This window comes from Cetorhinus maximus, chromosome 4 (genome assembly GCF_964194155.1).
Source record: "Cetorhinus maximus chromosome 4, sCetMax3.hap1.1, whole genome shotgun sequence".
Lineage (NCBI taxonomy): Eukaryota > Metazoa > Chordata > Chondrichthyes > Lamniformes > Cetorhinidae > Cetorhinus > Cetorhinus maximus.
Window position 1 is genome coordinate 175,458,730 of NC_135882.1, and position 17,524 is coordinate 175,476,253.

Below are 17,524 nucleotides of genomic sequence, written 5' to 3' on the forward strand. Positions count from 1 at the left end.
GTTGGTCAGCCATTTCTTTGTTCCCCATTATAAGTTCCCCTGTTTCTGACTGTAAGGGAACTACATTTGTCTTCACCAATCTTTTTCTCTTCACATACCTATAGAAACGTTTACAGTCAGTTTTTATGTTCCCCGCAAGCTTACTCTCGTACTCTATTTTCCCCTTCTTAATCAATCCCTTGGTCCTCCTTTTCTGAATTCTAAACTGCTCCCAATCCTCAGGTCTGTTGTTTTTTTCTGGCCAATTTGTATGCCTCTTCCTTGGATCTAATACTATCTCTAAGTTCCCTTGTAAGCCATGGTTTGGCCACCTTTCCTGTTTTACTTTTGCGCCAGACAGGAATAAACAATTGTTGCAGTTAACCCATGCGCTCTTTGAATGTTTGCCATTGCCTATCCACCGTCATCCTTTTAAGTAACGTTTCCCAATCCATCATAGCCAACTCGCACCTCATACCATCGTAGTTTCCTTTATTAAGATTCAGGACCCTAGTCGCAGAATCAACTAGTTCACTCTCCATCTTGATGAAGAATTCTATCATATTATGGTCGCTCATCCCCAAGGGGCCTTGCACACCTAGATTGCCAATTATTCCTTTCTCATTACACAATACCCAGATGGCCTGTTCTCTCGTTGGTTCCTCAACGTATTGGTCCAGAAAACCATCCCGTATACACTCCAGGAATTCCTCCTCTACGGTATTGTTACTAATTTGATTTTCCCAATCTATATGCATATTAAAGTCACTCATAATTACAGATGTTCCTTTATTACATGCGTCTCTAATTTCCTGTTTAATGCCATTCCCAACGTCGCAACTACAGTTTGGGGGTCTATCGCCAACCCGGACTAACGTTTTTTGTCCCTCAGTGTTTCTCAGCTCTACCCATACAGATTCCACATCGTCTGAGCTAATATCTTTCCTCACCATTGCGTTAATTTCCTCTTTAACCAGCAATGCAACTCCGCTGCCTTTTCCATTTTGTCTGTTCTTCCTAAATACTGAATACCCCTGGACGTTCAGTTCCCATCCCTGGTCACCCTGCAGCCATGTCTCTGTAATCCCGACTATATCATACCTGTTTACATGTATTTGCGCGTTTAATTCATCCACTTTATTGCGAATGCTCCTCACGTTAAGGCACAAAGCCTTAAGGCTTGTCTTTTTAACGTTACTTGTCCCGTTCCCACTATTTTTCACTGGGGCCCTGTTTGATTCTTGCCCTTGATTTCTCTGCCTATCACTTTTCTTATTCCCCTTTCTGTCTTTTGTTCTTGTCTTTGATTCTCCCTCCTCTGACTCCTTGCATAGGTTCCCATCCCCCTGCCATTTTAGTTTAAACCCTCCCCAACCACTCTAACAAATATTCCCCCTAGGACATCAGTCCTGGTCCTGCCCAGGTGTAACCCGTCCAGTTTGTACTGGTCCCAACTCCCCCAGAACTGGTCCCAATGTCCCAGGAATCTGAAACCCTCCCCCCCTCACACCATCTCTTCAGCCATGTATTCATCCGATATATCCTGCTATTTCTACTCTGACTGGCACGTGGCACTGGTAGTAATCCTGAGATCACTACCTTTGAGGTCCTACTTTTCAACTTATTTCCTAACTCCCTATATTCTGTTTTTAGGACCTCATCCCTTTTTTTATCTATGTTGTTTGTACCAATGTGCACCACGACCACTGGCTGTTCACCCTCCCCCTTCAGAATGTCCTACAGCTGCTCTGAGACATCCCTGACCCTAGCACCAGGGAGGCAACATACCATCCTGGAGTCTCGTTTGCGGCCACAGAAATGTCTATCTATTCCCCTTACAATTGAATCCTCTATAACTATTGCATTCCCACACTTTTTACTCCTTCCCTGTGCAGCAGAGCTAACCACGGTGCAATGAATTTGGCTGTTGCTGCTTTCCCCTGAGAGGCCATTCCCCCGACAGTATCCAAAGCGGTATATCTGTTTTGCAGAGGAATAGCCACAGGAGATTCCTGCACTGCCTGCATCGTCCTCTTGCTTTGCCTGGTGGTTACCCAACCTCTTCCTGCCTGTAGACTCTTCGCCTGCGGTGTGATCACCTCCTAATCGTGCTATCCATGATACTCTCCACCTCACGGATGCTCCACAATGTCCCCAGCCGCCGCTCCAGCTCCAAAACCCAGGCTTCCAGGAGCTGCAGCTGGAGACACTTCCCGCACACATGCTGGCCCCGGGCACTGGAAATGTGCTCGGCTTCCCACATAGAGCAGGAAGAGCACACCACGGCTTTGAGCTCTCCTGCCATGACTTACCTCTTTAAATTAAATTAACCTTTTGGAAGATACTTAATATCAATTACACTTGGTCCCTTCTCCCTTGCTCCTTGTTGTTACAGAATATAGCCCCTACAAACGATGAACCACAAAATAAGACCTTAAAAACTATAAGCAATAAAAGTAGTAAATGCTTATCCGGCCATACTCACGGTACTCAGAGGATCACCTTGCTCCCTCCTCACTGAACTCCCTCAGTCAACCCTGCTCTCCCAGCTTCTCTTCAACTCCCGGCTCCTCTTGCACTCCTCTTCAACTCCCGGCTCCTCTTGCACTCCTTTTCAACTCCTGGCTCCTCTGGCGCTCCTCTTCACCTCCCGACTCCTCTCGCGCTCCTCTTCACCTCCCGACTCCTCTCGCACTCCTCTTCACCTCCCGACTCCTCTCGCGCTCCTCTTCAACTCCCGACTCCCCTTGCGCTCCTCTTCACCTCCCGACTCCCCTTGCGCTCCTCTTCACCTCCCGACTCCCCTTGCGCTCCTCTTCACCTCCCGACTCCCCTTGCGCTCCTCTTCACCTCCCGACTCCCCTTGCGCTCCTCTTCATCTCCCGACTCCCCTTGCGCTCCTCTTCAACTCCCGACTCCTCTCGCGCTTCTCTTCAACTCCCGGCTCCTCTAGGTGCTGCTGACTGCCTGTCCCAGAGTCCTCCTCTCGCTCTCTCCTCAATCTAGGTTAAGGAGGCAGCACTCATAAAATCTAATTGAGACTTCAATTCCATCCCAGATTAGGAACTGAGATGAATTCTTGCTGGTAAGATATGTTAATATTTAATATATTAAGTAAATGCTGCCGCTCCACACTGTAATGGTACAGTGGAATTCCCATAATAATGCCACGTGGTGTTACTGGTAACATGCACACATGTAAGTAATGAATTTTAACATTGGTGCTCCCGTAGGAAACGCTGACAATTGCAGGTTTCGGTGCAGTCTGAGATGACGTTCGCATTTCTTTTTGATACTTCCAAACTCCTGCTGCTGACCGGAAAGACGTTGAGAGCAGTTGTGCGCACAGGCCAGCGGCCGCAGTGTGGGCCGAGCGTGCACGCAAAGCTGCTTCTGGCATCTGTCCGGTCGGTGGGCAGGAGTTACCCGTCTTCTCCTCAGTTACTCCATCAAAACCCAGCCTGATCTGGAGAACGTCTCCGTTTAATCTCCTTTCAACCTTCTCCTTAAAGCAGAGGAAAATCCCAGCTTCTCCAAACTTTCAGTAAATAAGAATTCTAACAATTGCTAAAATTGCTGAGAATCAAAGTGTCGGAATGGGAGATTTGTCGCTTTTTGTGTAATAGAATAGTTCGGTGCATTAGGCTCAGATCTATCCTATTACACAAAAAGCGACAAACCTCGCACATTAAAATGTTGAATCTGCTGCCCTGGGGAGCTTTTTAAACTCTGTCATCCCCTGGATCGCCAATTCGTTTGGAAGAATTAAGTGAGAGGAAGTATAAACTCCCAAGATGTCATTTTAAAAAGAAAGATACAAATGAGCCAATTGAAAAAATCCCTTTAAATAGCGTAATGAGGTGCAGCAGGAAGTAAGTGAATGTGGTTGAAAAGGAGTATCTCCTCCTTGAAACTGGGGTCGTGGGTGGCGTGGGAACTGGGTCAGAGGGGCCCAGGGGTTCGTGGGCACAGGTCTTTGAAGGGGCAGGACATATTGGGAGTCATGTTCAACACTGCAGCTCGTGCAATGTTGTAGAAAACTCCCATCTTGCCACCAGCATGAGGAATGGACATGCACGTGCCGATGGCTGCAGTGTGGGCCGAATGTACACGCGTGACTGCTCCTGCCAACTCGTGTTGCTGGCTGAAAGTGTGGCAGGTAACCGTTGCGTATGTGCATTCGACCCACACTGCGACCGCTGGTGCCTGGGCATCTGTTCCTAATAGAACTTGCTGGGAACTTGCTGAAGTCTATCCAAGTTACGTTATGAAATCAGTTTGGTAGAGCTGCCTATTTACTGAGTGAGTGTTCGTGTTGTGATTGACAGTGGGTGTATCGTTAAAGCTCTGCAATGATAACCAGAGAAACTGTTGCACCTACCGAGGGATCAAATACCCGCCCACCGAGCCCCACCCTCCCCCCTCACACCCCAACACACACAACACCAATTAACTTGCCACAATTCATAAAAGGTTAGGCCATGTAAATAAACCGAATAAATGAATATATTTAAATGCTACCCCCCAACCTGTTTTAAAACTTTTTGTGCAGAAAGTCCCTCACAGTCCAGGTAGCTCAGTTGGATGGTAATCGAACTCTTCATCCCAGGGGCATTGTTTTGAACCCTACATGAGATTATAGATTTCTTCCTAATCATTTTATTTAAAATACTTTGTAATTTTTTTGGTTAAAAATCAATAAAATCATTTTTCCACAACCTGGGTTCATTGGAAGTTGAGAGTCTCATTTACTGAAAGTTTCTGATTATCCATTTTCATCATTCACTGAATTGCTAGAAGCATGTTTTACAGAGGAGACAGTTGCTAAATGACAGGTGAAGTGGATACAAGAACTTGCAATTGGTTAAGGACTGCCCAGTATTGTTAGTCTGTGTCAAGCCAACTTGTTGGTTTTAATGCAGCAGCTGACACTGCGCATGTGCAGGAACTGCTTCCCCTGGTGTTGCTGCACAAATAAACACAGCCAATTAGCAAGGTATATGGGATCTTGGCCTTCATAAATAGAGTTACTGAGTACAAAAGCAGAGAAGTTAATGCTGAGTCTTTATAAAGCTCTGGCTAGGCCACATCCTGAGTATCCAGCTCTGCCCACCACAATTTAGGAAGGATGTGAGGGTCTTTGAGAAGATGCAGAGGAGATTCACCAGAATGGTTCCAGGGATGAGGGATTTTTAGCTCCAAAGTTTGGCTGGGGACACTGGGGTTGCTCTCCTTGGAGCAAAGGAGTTTGAGGGGGGAATTGATAGAGGTGTAAAAGATTATAATAGATTTAGATATAGGGTAGACAAAGAAAAGTCACTGCTATTAACTGATGGTTACAAGCTGATGAACTAGGGGGCACAGATTTAAGGTTTTGGGCAAGAGAAGCAAGGGGGTATTTGAGGAGGAGATTTATTTTGCAGGTGGTGGTAATGACCTGAAACTTCATGCCTACAAGAGAACCAGCATGAACTCAATGGGTCGAACGGCCTCCTGTGTTGTAATAGCTCAAAGGATGCTATGAATTCTTTCCCCCCTTAGTTCCATCCTCTAAGCCCACTGTCCAGATGGTCTCGCCTTCTGTCCTCTGGGTTTAGTATGAGTCAAAGATGTATGATATACTTGCCGGGGCAGGCAGTGAGTGGGGGCCTTTCAACATGTAATTTCCTCCCCTCAAATGCTCCGCCATATGCTCCTGCCATTGGTCCCCTGCCATGCCCATCCACATGGGATTCTGACCTTCCCATGGCCAATCAGAATGCGAACAGACTCTCATTACCCAATCAAACGAATCTTCGACAGTCTCTTTTTGCCCCATCTCCAATCTATTCCTGTAAATGATAAACAACTTCAGAGTTTTATTATGGTCTCGTCTGGAGGACTGCACCTCTGACAGTGCAGCACTCCCTCAGCATTGGCGTTGGGAGTGCGGCCGACCGTTTGTGCTGAGTGGGCCTTGAACCCATGGCTTCTGGTTCAGAGGCAAGAGTGCTACCCATTCGGCCACGGCCGACACTGTTCATTCAATTCCAGGTAAGCCACGGGTAATCCTGCGAAGCGAGAATTCGAGTTGCTGCTCCTGTTGTAGAAATGTAACCTGCAGTTTAATTCCTTTCAGCTGAACAAGACGAATCCACCTCATGTTAACTGTGTTGACAAGTTGGGAAATACTCCATTACACTGTGCGGCTTATCGGGGGCAGAAACAAGGTGCTGTAAAACTTCTAAAGTGTGGCGCTGATCTCAGTATCAAGAATAACAACAGTAAGTAATGGCTGAGAATGAAGTAAATAAGAAGTAGGAGCAGGAGTAGGCCATTCGGCCCTTTGTCCCTGCTCTGCCATTCAACAGGATCATGGCTGATCTGTCTACCTGCACCATCCCCGCATCCTTTCATTCCTTTAGTCCTGAAAATCTATCAATCTCTGTCTTGAACATACTCAACAGCTGAACATCCGCAACCCTCTGGGGTAGCGAATTCCAAAGATTCAAAACCCTCTGAGTGAAGAGATTCCTCCTCATCTCCGTCCTAAATGGCCGACCCCTTATCCTGAGACTGTGACCCCCATGATCGAGGTTCCCCAGCTAATTCTCAGCGTCTACCCTGTCAAGCTTCTTAAAGGTTTTATAAGTTTCAATGGGATCATGTTTGGTTTTCTTAAACTCTGGGGAACGTAGGTCTAGTCGACTCAGTCTTTCCTCATAGGACAAATCCCCTTGTCCCAGGAACCAGCCCAGCGAATGTTCGTTGCCCTCTCTCTATTCAACACTAACATCAAAATGATGACTCTTGCAGATGTTTGCGAATGAAAGGCCTTTAAAAATTATTTAGTAATGTTCGTTCTAATTGTGACCAATGCTTGGGTGAATTATGATAAGTAGTTTACTTTTCAATTCAGATTGTGCTTTTGTTACTTCAGGCAAATCATTCCAGATTTTATCTGTTGACATCACCCAATTGTTATGGCACAGCCGATGGTAAACGCTGAGTTGTTCAAATCCCAAAGGGAAGCGTGAAATAACTGCAACAACTTGTTTTGCAATTTGTATAAATTTTGAGATGCATGCCCTGAATTCAGTAGTAATAAGACCACCAAGTCTTATAGGTTTTCACAAACCTAGATTAAACATTTATTAATAAGAGAAATTATTTTAAATACATACATAGATCTACAAATTACTAATATGATAACTTCTAAATCCCCCACTCAATCTAACTCCCAGTTACACTTTCATTAAGGCAACAGTAAGACACAGAGTTTAAGAGACCCAGACAAAGAAACATGACACCCTGAACAAGTCGACTTCCAAGTGAGTTTTCTTAACTTCAGTCCTTTGAAGGCAGCAGCTTGAGGTATAGATGCTGAAGGCTTTTTCACACACTTGTAAGATCTTAAAATGCCTTCCCTTACGCACAGCCTTTGCTCCTTTATACATATTTTCCTTTTTGAATGCAAATACCCATTGTTCACAATACCTTTGGACTTTATCATCCTGATAATAAAAACCCTCTCATAGCGCTAAGCTTTACCAGTAATCTTTGGGAAAAACAAACACACTGTTTCTAAACTTCACCTGGTTAGGTGACACATTTCACCCCTCCCTTGAAAACAATTCAGTCTGGTTTACTTCAAAATGCAGATGTTCCCTTGACACCTCTGCCCCTAAACTTCCGTACGTTTACCTAATTAACATTTCAAATCTAACTTCTCTTCTGACATCAATGTACCCAGACTAACTGCCTCTAATTCAATTAAATCTCTCTCTCTCTGATGCACACACACATAGGTACCTCCCAGTATTAATCTATTTTACAATAAATTCCAATAACATTATGAGAATTATTATATCATCTTGACACAATTATAACATTCAAAAAGGAATACACACGGATTAGAGAGATTTACAGCACAAATGGAGGCTATTCAGCCCACTGTGTCTGTGCTGGCCAATGAAGAGCTGTCCAGCCTAATCCCACTTTCCAACTCTTGATCCGTAGCCCTGTAGGTTACAGCACCTGGGGTGCAACTCCAAATGTGAAGAGGGTTTCTGCAGAGAGTTCCAGAACCCCACCACCCACAAGGTGAAAAGAATTACTCCTCAACTCCCCTTTAACCCTTCTACCAATCACTTTAAATGTTATCGATGTCGCTGTTAATGAAAATAGATTCTTCCTATCCACTCTATCTTGGCCCCTCCCATAATTTATAAACCTCAATTAAATTTACCCTCAGCTCCCTCTGATCCAAAGAAAACAACCCCGGTCTGTTCAATCTTTCCTCATCGCTAACGGTCCCGGCAATGTCCTCTATAAATCTCCTCTGTACCCCCTCTACCGAGATCACATCCTTCTTGTAATGTGGTGACCAGAAACTGCACACAGCTCTCTAGCTGTGGTCTTAACTAATGTTTAATATAATTCGGGCATGATCTCCCAGCTCTTATACTCTCGGCCTTGGCTAATAAAGGAAAATATCCTGTGTGCCTTCTTAACCACCTTATTTACCTCTCCTGCTACCTTCGAGGGTCTGTGGACATGCACTCCAAGATCCCTACGTTCCTCTGCACTTCTCAGTATCCTCCCATTTATTGTGTATTCCCTTTCCTTGTTTAAAAACAAAAAACTGCGAATGCTGGAAATCCAAAACAAAAACAGAAACAGAAATACCTGGAAAAACTCAGCAGGTCTGGCAGCATCGGCGGAGAAGAGTACAGTTGACGTTTCGAGTCCTCGAAACATCAACTGTACTCTTCTCCGCCGATGCTGCCAGACCTGCTGAGTTTTTCCAGGTATTTCTGTTTCCCTTTCCTTGTTTGATCTTCCCAAATGCGTAACCTCACGATTCTCTGGATTGAATTCCTTTGCCACTGTTTTGCCCACCTGCATATCTTCCTGCAGTCCACAGCTGCCTTCCTCACTGTCAGCCACGTGGCCAATTTCTTCATCTTGCCCCTAGATTTGTCTGAATCATTCATGTAATGCTGTGGAAATCAAGGGGAAGTCAGGGCTGAGTCCTGCAGAACCCCACCAGAAACCACCTTCCAGTTACAAACGCAGCGCTATAGCCTGCCTGACTGTCCAGTTACCTGGAGGGCTGGGATTTGATGATCCCGTCGGAATGGCTTCTGTAGCAGTTAAGAGACAGACTGATCAACCTCACCAAACTGTGTCAAGACCTAACCTTCTCAAGCTCCGAGTGTACATTGTCCTTATCAGTTTCACTGAGCTCTGACAGGAAGTTCCATATTTTGCAATGCTGATTGTATATAGTTCAAAAGCGTTTGGTGATGATAAGGATTATTTCCCCATAGAATCTGACAGCGCAGAAAGCGGCCATTCAGCCCCACTGGCCTAGATCCACACGAGCCTCCTCCCACCCTACCACATCCCTTCCCATCAACATACCCTCCTGTTTCTTTCTCCCTCGCGTGTTTATGCAGCTTCCCCTTAAATACTGTTCACCTCAGCTCCCTGTGGCAGTGAGTTCTGCGTTCTCTCACCGGTCTCTGGGGAAAGAAGTTTCTCCCTGATTCTATTTGGGATTTATTGAATTTACGGCTCCAGAGTTTTGGACTCCTGCTACTATCCAGAAGCAGAACCGCCCGTGCACAGACGCGCCCGTGCACAGACGCGCCGGTGCACAGACGCGCATGGGCACAGATGCGCACGGGCACACTCGGGCACAAATGTACTGTTGTTCTAATTAATGCACCAGTAATCAAGAGCTACAGAATCTTCTAATCATTCCTGTATTTTCTTCAATAGACCAATTGCCACTTGATCTGGCTCGTGGCACAGAAATCAGGCAACTACTTGGTGCAAAATCAAGCAAGGTTTGTCTTTCCATCCTGCAAATCCTATAGAAGCATCTGTTTTTTGTTACTATAACTCTCTAAACTATTCTGTACCTGTTGGTGTGAGCACAGTAAGCTGAGCATGACTCCAGTATTATTACAGAAAATCTCCATTTGGAAATTCTCTTCAAAGGCTAAGATCACTGTGGCTCGTGGATCTTTATCACTGAGTTATCACTGAGTGACCGGTTTGGATACAGTGTAAACCTAACACCTTGCTCTCAGTCTGATGTCTGGAAGGTTGTGGGAGCCTGCATCCATCTCTTGAATTCCAACACATCATTGAGGCCGATACTCCTAGCGCAGTACCAAGGGTGTGCTGCACTGTCGGAGGTGCCCTCTTTTAGATAAGACATCAAAGCGGGTTCCCATCTGCTCTCTCGGGTGAATGTAAAAGATCTCACCATGTTATTCTGAAGAATAGCAGGGGAACTTTCCCCTGGTGTCCTGGGTCCAATATTTGCCTCTCAATCGGCATCGCTAAAACAGGCAATCTGGCCATTACCATATGGCTGCCTGTAGGGTCGTTCTCTGCGCTGATTTGTCTGCTATGTTTGCTACAGTCCAACAGTGACTACACTTCAAGAGTGCTTCATTGTCGGTAAAGTGCTTTGAGACGTCCCATAGATGTGAAAGGAGCTATGTAAATGCAGGTCCTTTTTTTCTTGTTTTCGCTTTCACTTTCCTCTTTACTCACTCTCTCTCCCACTCACTCTCTCTTCCTTTCATCTTTCATCAACATGTTGGCCAGAACTGTTCAGAACTCCCCTGCTCTCCTTCCAAGAATGGGATCTTTTACATTTACTTGAGAGGGCAGAGCCTCACAGCTCCAGGGTCCCGGGTTCCACCCTGACCTCGAGTGTCTGTCTGTGTGGAGTTTGCAGCTTCTCCCCGTGTCCACATGGGTTTCCACCGGGTGCTCTGGTTTCCTCCCATTGTCCAAAGATGCGCTGGTTAGGGGGATTGGTTACGGTAAATTGTCCCCTAGTGTGTGTGTCTGTGTGTGTGTCTGTGTGTGTGTCTGTGTGTGTGTCTGTGTGTGTGTCTGTGTGTGTGTCTGTGTGTGTGTCTGTGTGTGTGTCTGTGTCTGTCTGTGTCTGTCTGTGTCTGTCTGTGTCTGTCTGTGTCTGTGTCTGTCTGTGTCTGTCTGTGTCTGTCTGTGTCTGTCTGTGTCTGTCTGTGTCTGTCTGTGTCTGTCTGTGTCTGTCTGTGTCTGTGTCTGTGTCTGTGTCTCTGTGTGTGTGTGTCTCTGTGTGTGTGTGTCTCTGTGTGTGTGTGTCTCTGTGTGTGTGTGTCTCTGTGTGTCTGTATGTGTGTGTGTGTATGTGTATCTCTGTGTGTGTGTGTGTGTATGTGTATCTCTGTGTGTGTGTATCTCTGTGTGTGTGTATCTCTGTGTGTGTGTGTCTCTGTGTGTGTGTGTCTCTGTGTGTGTGTGTCTCTGTGTGTGTGTGTCTCTGTGTGTGTGTGTCTCTGTGTGTGTGTGTCTCTCTGTGTGTGTGTGTCTCTCTGTGTGTGTGTGTCTCTCTGTGTGTGTGTGTCTCTCTGTGTGTATGTGTCTCTCTGTGTGTGTGTGTCTCTGTGTATGTGTGTCTCTGTGTGTATCTGTGTGTGTGTGTATCTGTGTGTCTGTGTGTGTGCCCTGAGACGGGCTGGTGTCCCATCCTGTGTGTACCCTGCCTAGTGCCCATTGCCTGTCAGGATAGGCTCCTACTCCCCGTGACCCTGAATTGGATGAAGCAGATCTGGAAAAGTGAGTGAGTGAGAGAGAGGGTAGACGGTGCCTCGGTTTAACATGTCACCTGAAAAGACAGATTTGAACATGTAAAACAGTGCAATGTGTGAACAGTTTTTGAATGGGTAGTGATTTTGTGCTGAACTGTTTTAAAAATCCAGTTTTTAAAAATTGGGATGTGGGGAATGCTGGCAAGGCCAGTATTTATTATGTAGCCCTAACTGTGCTTGAGAAGGTGGTGGTGAGCCGTGTTTTTGAGGACAACTGAGTGGCTTACAGGACCATTTCAGGGGGCAGTTAAGAATCAGCCAAATTGCTTTGGGTCTGGAGTCACATGTAGGCCAGACCAGGAAAGGACGGCAGATTTCCTTCCCTAAAGGGCATTAGTGAACCAGATGGGTTTTTATGATTTATCTGGTAGTTTTATGGTCACTGTTACAGCATTCCAGATTTAGATAACTATTGAATTTGAAATGGTGGGATTTGAATGTGTGCATCTGAATCATTCATCCAGGGCCCTGAATTACTAATTCAGTGAAGGTAGGGGCTCTGCTACTGGACCCTTTAGCTATAATTATAATGACCTTTATAATTATAAACTTCCAGCAGAATCTTGAAGAATTTAAATCTGAGATGATCGTTTTAAAAGGCATTGTCTTTAACTAGCTGTGAAGGAAGCTAAAATAAACTAACATCAGTTCATTGTTCTTTTCAGGGGATGTATAAAGTGGTGCAGAGATTTGAAGGACCACTTTTTAAGGTAACAGCTTTTCATGTATGTGTGGCCGTTTGGAGATTTTGATGTAAAAGAAGCAATCCTACCTCATTCTAAAAGTCAGAAGTAATGCTGGATTGGCACCCCATCCACCACTTTAAACATTCACACCACCCCCCCCGCCATACCACCGACGCACAATGGCAGCCGTGTGTACCGTAGGATTGCATAGGTTAATGGGACGCCCCTATTCAAGAAGGGAGGGAGACAAAAAGCAGGAAGCTATAGGCCAGTCAGCCTGACCTCTGTTGTTGTTGGGAAAATGCTAGAGTCCATTATTAAGGAAGAAATAGCAGGACATTCAGAAAAGCTTAACGCAATCAAACAGAGTCAATATGGTCTTGTGAAAGGGAAATCGTGTTTGACAAATTTGCTAGAGTTCTTTTGAGGATGTAACAAGCAGAGTTGATAAAGGGGAACCGGTAGATGTGGTGCATTTGGATTTCCAGAAGGCATTCGATAAGGTGCCACATAAAAAGTTATTGCACAAGATAGGAGCTCATGGTATTGGGGGTAATGTACTAGCATGGATTGAGGGTTGGTTAACACACAAGACAGAGAGTCGGGATTAATGGGTCTTTTTCAGATGGGGGCGACAAGGATCAGTCCTAGGGCCTCAATTATTGACTATTTATATTAGCAGTTTGGAGGAGGGGACAGAGTTAATGTACCCAAATTTGCTGACAATATAAAAATAGGTGGGAGGGCATGTTGTGATGAGGACATAAGGAATCTTCAAAGGGATATAGGTAGGTTGAATGAGTGGGCAAAAACTTGGCAGATGGAGTTTAATGTAGGAAAGTGAGACCATAAGACATAGGAGCAGAAATTAGGCCATTCGGCCCATTTGAGTCTGCTCCGCCATTCAATCATGGCTGATAAATTTCTCAACCCCATTCTCCCGCCTTCTCCCCGTAACCTTTGATCGCCTTACCAATCAAGAACCTATCTATCTCGGTCTTAAATGCACTCAATGACCTGGCCTCCATAGCCTTCTGTGATAATGAATTCCATAGATTCACCACTCTCTGGCTAAAGAAATTTCTCCTCATCTCTGTTCTAAAAGGTCTTCCCTTTACTCTGAGGCTGTGCCCTCGGGTCCTAGTCTCTCCTAGTAATGGAAACATCTTCCCCACATCCACTCTATCCAGGCCTTTCAGTATTCTGTAAGTTTCAATCAGATCCCCCCTCATCCTTCTAAACTCCATTGAGTATAGACCCAGAGTCCTCAAATGTTCCTCGTACGTTAAGCCTTTCATTCCTGGGATCGTCCTCGTGAACCTCCTCTGGACCCTCTCCAGGGCCAGAACATCCTTCTTGAGATACGGGGCCCAAAATTGTTCACAGTATTCTAAATGTGGTCTGACCAGAGCCTTATAAAGCCTCAGCAGCACATCCCTGCTTTTATATTCTAGTCCTCTCAAAATAAATGCCAACATTGCATTTGCCTTCCTAACTACCGACTCAACCTGCAAGTTAACCTTAAGAGAATCCTGGACTAGGACTCCCAAGTCCCTTTGCACTCCACATTTCTAAATTCTCTCCCCATTTAGAAAATAGTCTATGCCTCTATTCTTCCTACCAAAGTGCATGACCTCACACTTCCCCATGTTGTATTCTATCTGCCAGTTCTTTGCCCATTCTCCTAACCTGTCCAAATCCTTCTGCAGCCTCCCCACCTCCTCAATACTACCTGTCCCTCCACCTATCTTTGTATCATCTGCAAACTTAGCCAGGATGCCCTCAGTTCCTACATCTAGATCATTAATGTATAAAGTGAAAAGTTGTGGTCCCAACACTGACCCCTGTGGAACTCCACTAGTCACCGGCCGCCATCCTGAGAAGGACCCCCTTATCCCCACTCTCTGCCTCCTGCCAGACAGCCAATCTTCTATCCATGCTAGTACCTTGCCTCTAACACCATGGGCTCTTATCTTACTGAGCAGCCTCCTGTGCGGCACCTTGTCAAAGGCCTTCTGGAAGTCCAAGTAGATAACATCAATTGGCTCTCCTTTGTCTAACCTACTCGTTACCTCCTCAAAGAATTCTAACAGATTTGTCAGGTCTGATGAAACCATGCTGACTTTGCCCTATTTTACCATGCACTTCCAAGTATTCTGAAATCTCATCCTTAATAATGGACTCTAAAATCTTACCAACGACTGAGGTCAGGCTAATCGGCCTGTAATTTCCCGTCTTTTGCCTCACTCCCTTCTTAAACAGGGGGGTTACATTAGCGATTTTTCAGTCCTCTGGGACCCTCCCTGACTCCAGTGATTCCTGAAAGATCATCACTAACGCCTCCACTATCTCTTCAGCTATCTTCTTCAGAACTCTGGGGTGTAATCCATCTGGTCCAGGTGATTTATCCACCTTCAGACCTTTCAGTTTTCCTAGCACCTTCTCCTTGGTAATGGCCACCATACTCACCTCTGCCCCCCAACTCTCTTGAACTTTGGGGATGTTACTCGTGTCTTCCACTGTGAAGACTGACGCAAAGTACCTATTCAGTTCCTCCGCCATTTCTTTGTTCCCCACTACTACTTCTCCAGCGTGATTTTCCAGCGGCCCAATGTCCACTTTTGCCTCTCTCTTACCCTTTATCTAAAAAAACTCTTGCAATCTTCTTTTACAATACTAGCTAGTTTACCCTCATATTTAATCTTCTCCCTCCTTATTTCTTTTTTAGTTGTCCTCTGTTGGTCTTTGTAGGCTTCCCAATCCACTGCTCTTTGCTGCATTGTATGCTTTCTCTTTAGCTTTTATGCTGTCCCTGACTTCCCTTGTCAGCCCTGGTTGCCTCGTCCTCCCTTTAGTATGTTTCTTCTTCCTAGGGATGAATTTTTGCTGTGTCTCCCAAATTACTCCCAGAAACTCCTGCCATTGCTGTTCCACTGTCTTTCCTGCTAGGCTCATCTCCCAGACAATTCTGGCCAGCTCCTCCCTCATGCCTCTGTAGTTGCCTTTATTCAACTGTAATACCGTTACATCTGATTCCAGCTTTTTCCTCTCAAATTGCAGGGTAAATTCTATCATGTTATGGTCCCTTCCTCCTAAGGGTTCCTTCACCTTAAGCTCCCTTATCAAATCTGCCTCATTACACATCACTAAATCTAGAATTGCCTGTTCCCTAGTGGGCTCCAACACAAGCTGCTCCCAAAAGCCATCTCGTAGACATTCCACAAATTCCTTTTCTTGGGATCCACTACCAACCTGATTTTCCCAGTCTACCTGCATATTGAAATCCCCCATGATCACTGTAACCTTGCCTTTCTTACACGCCTTTTCTATCTCCTGGTGTATCTTGTGCCCCACATCCTAACTACTGTTCGGAGGCCTGTACATAACTCCCATTATGGTTTTTTCACCTTTGCAGTTCCTCAACTCTACCCACACAGATTCTACATCATCTGACCCTACGTCGTTTCTTGCTATCGATTTAATTTCATTTCTTACTAACAAAGCAACCCCATCCCCTCTGCCAACCTGCCTATCTTTTCGATAGGATGTATATCCTTGGATATTTAGCTCCCAGTCCTGATCCCCTTGCAGCCATGTCTCCGTGATGCCCACCACATCATACCTGCCAATTTCAATCTGCGCCACAAGCTCATTTACCTTATTTCGTATACTGTGTGCATTCAGATACAACACCTTCAGTCCTGTATTTCCCATCCCCTTTCTCATTGTCGTCCCTTTATTGACTATGCTTGAAGTTAGATTCCTAGCCCTTTCCAAACACTCTGTCCTATTTTGTGTTCTGGGGACTTTAATAGCCTCTCCTGGGCTCTCCTTTCTTTTCAGTTTTTTCATAATTTTCCATGAACTTGAATCCACCCCCCCACACGCTAACCTGCTGCTTTGTTTCCCATTAGTCATACTTCTTGGAGTCTTACCCTTCCCCCCCCCTCCCCCACTTTCCAGTTTAAAGTCCTGTGAGGTCATGCACTTTGGTAGGCAGGCTATTATTTAAGTGGAGAGAGACTTGGAAAAAAGTGCAGCACAGAGGGATCTGGGTGTTCTTGTGCATGAAACACAGAAAGTTAGCATGCAGGTGCAGCAAGTAATTAAGAAGGCAAATGGAATTTTGGCCTGTATTGCTCGGGTGTTGGGCTTTAAAAATAGGGAAGTCTTGTTACAACTGTACAGGGTGTTGGTGAGGCCGCATCTGGAGTACTGTGTACAGTTTTGGTCCCCGTATTTAAGAAAGGATATACTGGCATTGGAGGCAGTTCAAAAGAGATTCACTAGGCTGATTCCTGGGATGAAGGGGTTGAATTATCAAAAATGGCTAAATAGACAGTTTTCATTCACTAGAGTTTAGAAGAATGTGGGGTGATCTTATTGAAACGTACAAGGTTCTGAGGGGGCTTGACAGGGTAGATGTTGAGAAGATGTTTCCACTAGTGGGGGAACCTCAAACTAGGGGACATAGTTACAGAATAAGGGGGCACTCATTTAAAGCTGAGATGCAAAGGAATTTCTTCTCTGAGGGTAGTGAATGTCCGAAATTCTCTACCCCGGGAAGTTGTGGAGGCTAGATCACGGAAAATATTTAAAGAGGAGGTAGATAGATTTTTGAAATATCAGGGAGTTGAGGGCTATGAGGAGCTGGCACGAAAAGAGGAGCTGAGTCCTGGGGCAGATCAACCATGATCTGATTGAATGGTGGGGCAGGCTTGAGGGGCCGAATGGCCTACTCCTGCTATTTCTTATCTTCTTATGTTCTTATCCACAAGATGCACTTCAGCAAATCACCAAGGCTCCTTCAACAGCATCTTCCAAACCCACAACCACTACCATCTAGAAGGACAAGGGCAGCAGACACATGGAAACACCACCACCTGGAAGTTCCCCTCCAAGTCACTCACCATCCTGACTTGGAAATATATTGCTGTTCCTTCACTGTCACTGGGTCAAAATCCCCGAACCCCCTTCCCAACAGCACTGTGGGTGTACCTACACCACATGGACTGCAGCGGTTCAAGAAGGCAGCTCACCACCACCTTCTCAAGGGGCAGTTAGGGATGGGCAATAAATGCTGGTCCAGCCAGCGAAGCCCACATCCCGTGAAAGAATAAATTAAAAACAAAGTTAATACATTGAGGCCATCTCGTTCCAGAGTGACTCCAGATCTTGATACCAAACTATAGAATAGTTGAAGAACATCAAATTGCTTGA

The 17,524-nt window shown here is 45.4% G+C and overlaps 1 protein-coding gene across 2 annotated transcripts in view; it reads left to right on the top strand.

The window, feature by feature from the left end:
- osbpl1a (oxysterol binding protein-like 1A) overlaps positions 1–17,524 on the top strand; it is a 235,336-nt gene that overhangs the window by 44,506 nt on the left and 173,306 nt on the right. For both annotated transcript variants that reach the window (XM_078541166.1, XM_078541167.1), the window contains exons 7-9: positions 6,098–6,242; positions 9,745–9,812; positions 12,284–12,328. In XM_078541166.1, coding sequence (XP_078397292.1) covers positions 6,098–6,242; positions 9,745–9,812; positions 12,284–12,328 — 258 coding nt within the window. The remainder of the gene's footprint in view (positions 1–6,097; positions 6,243–9,744; positions 9,813–12,283; positions 12,329–17,524) is intronic.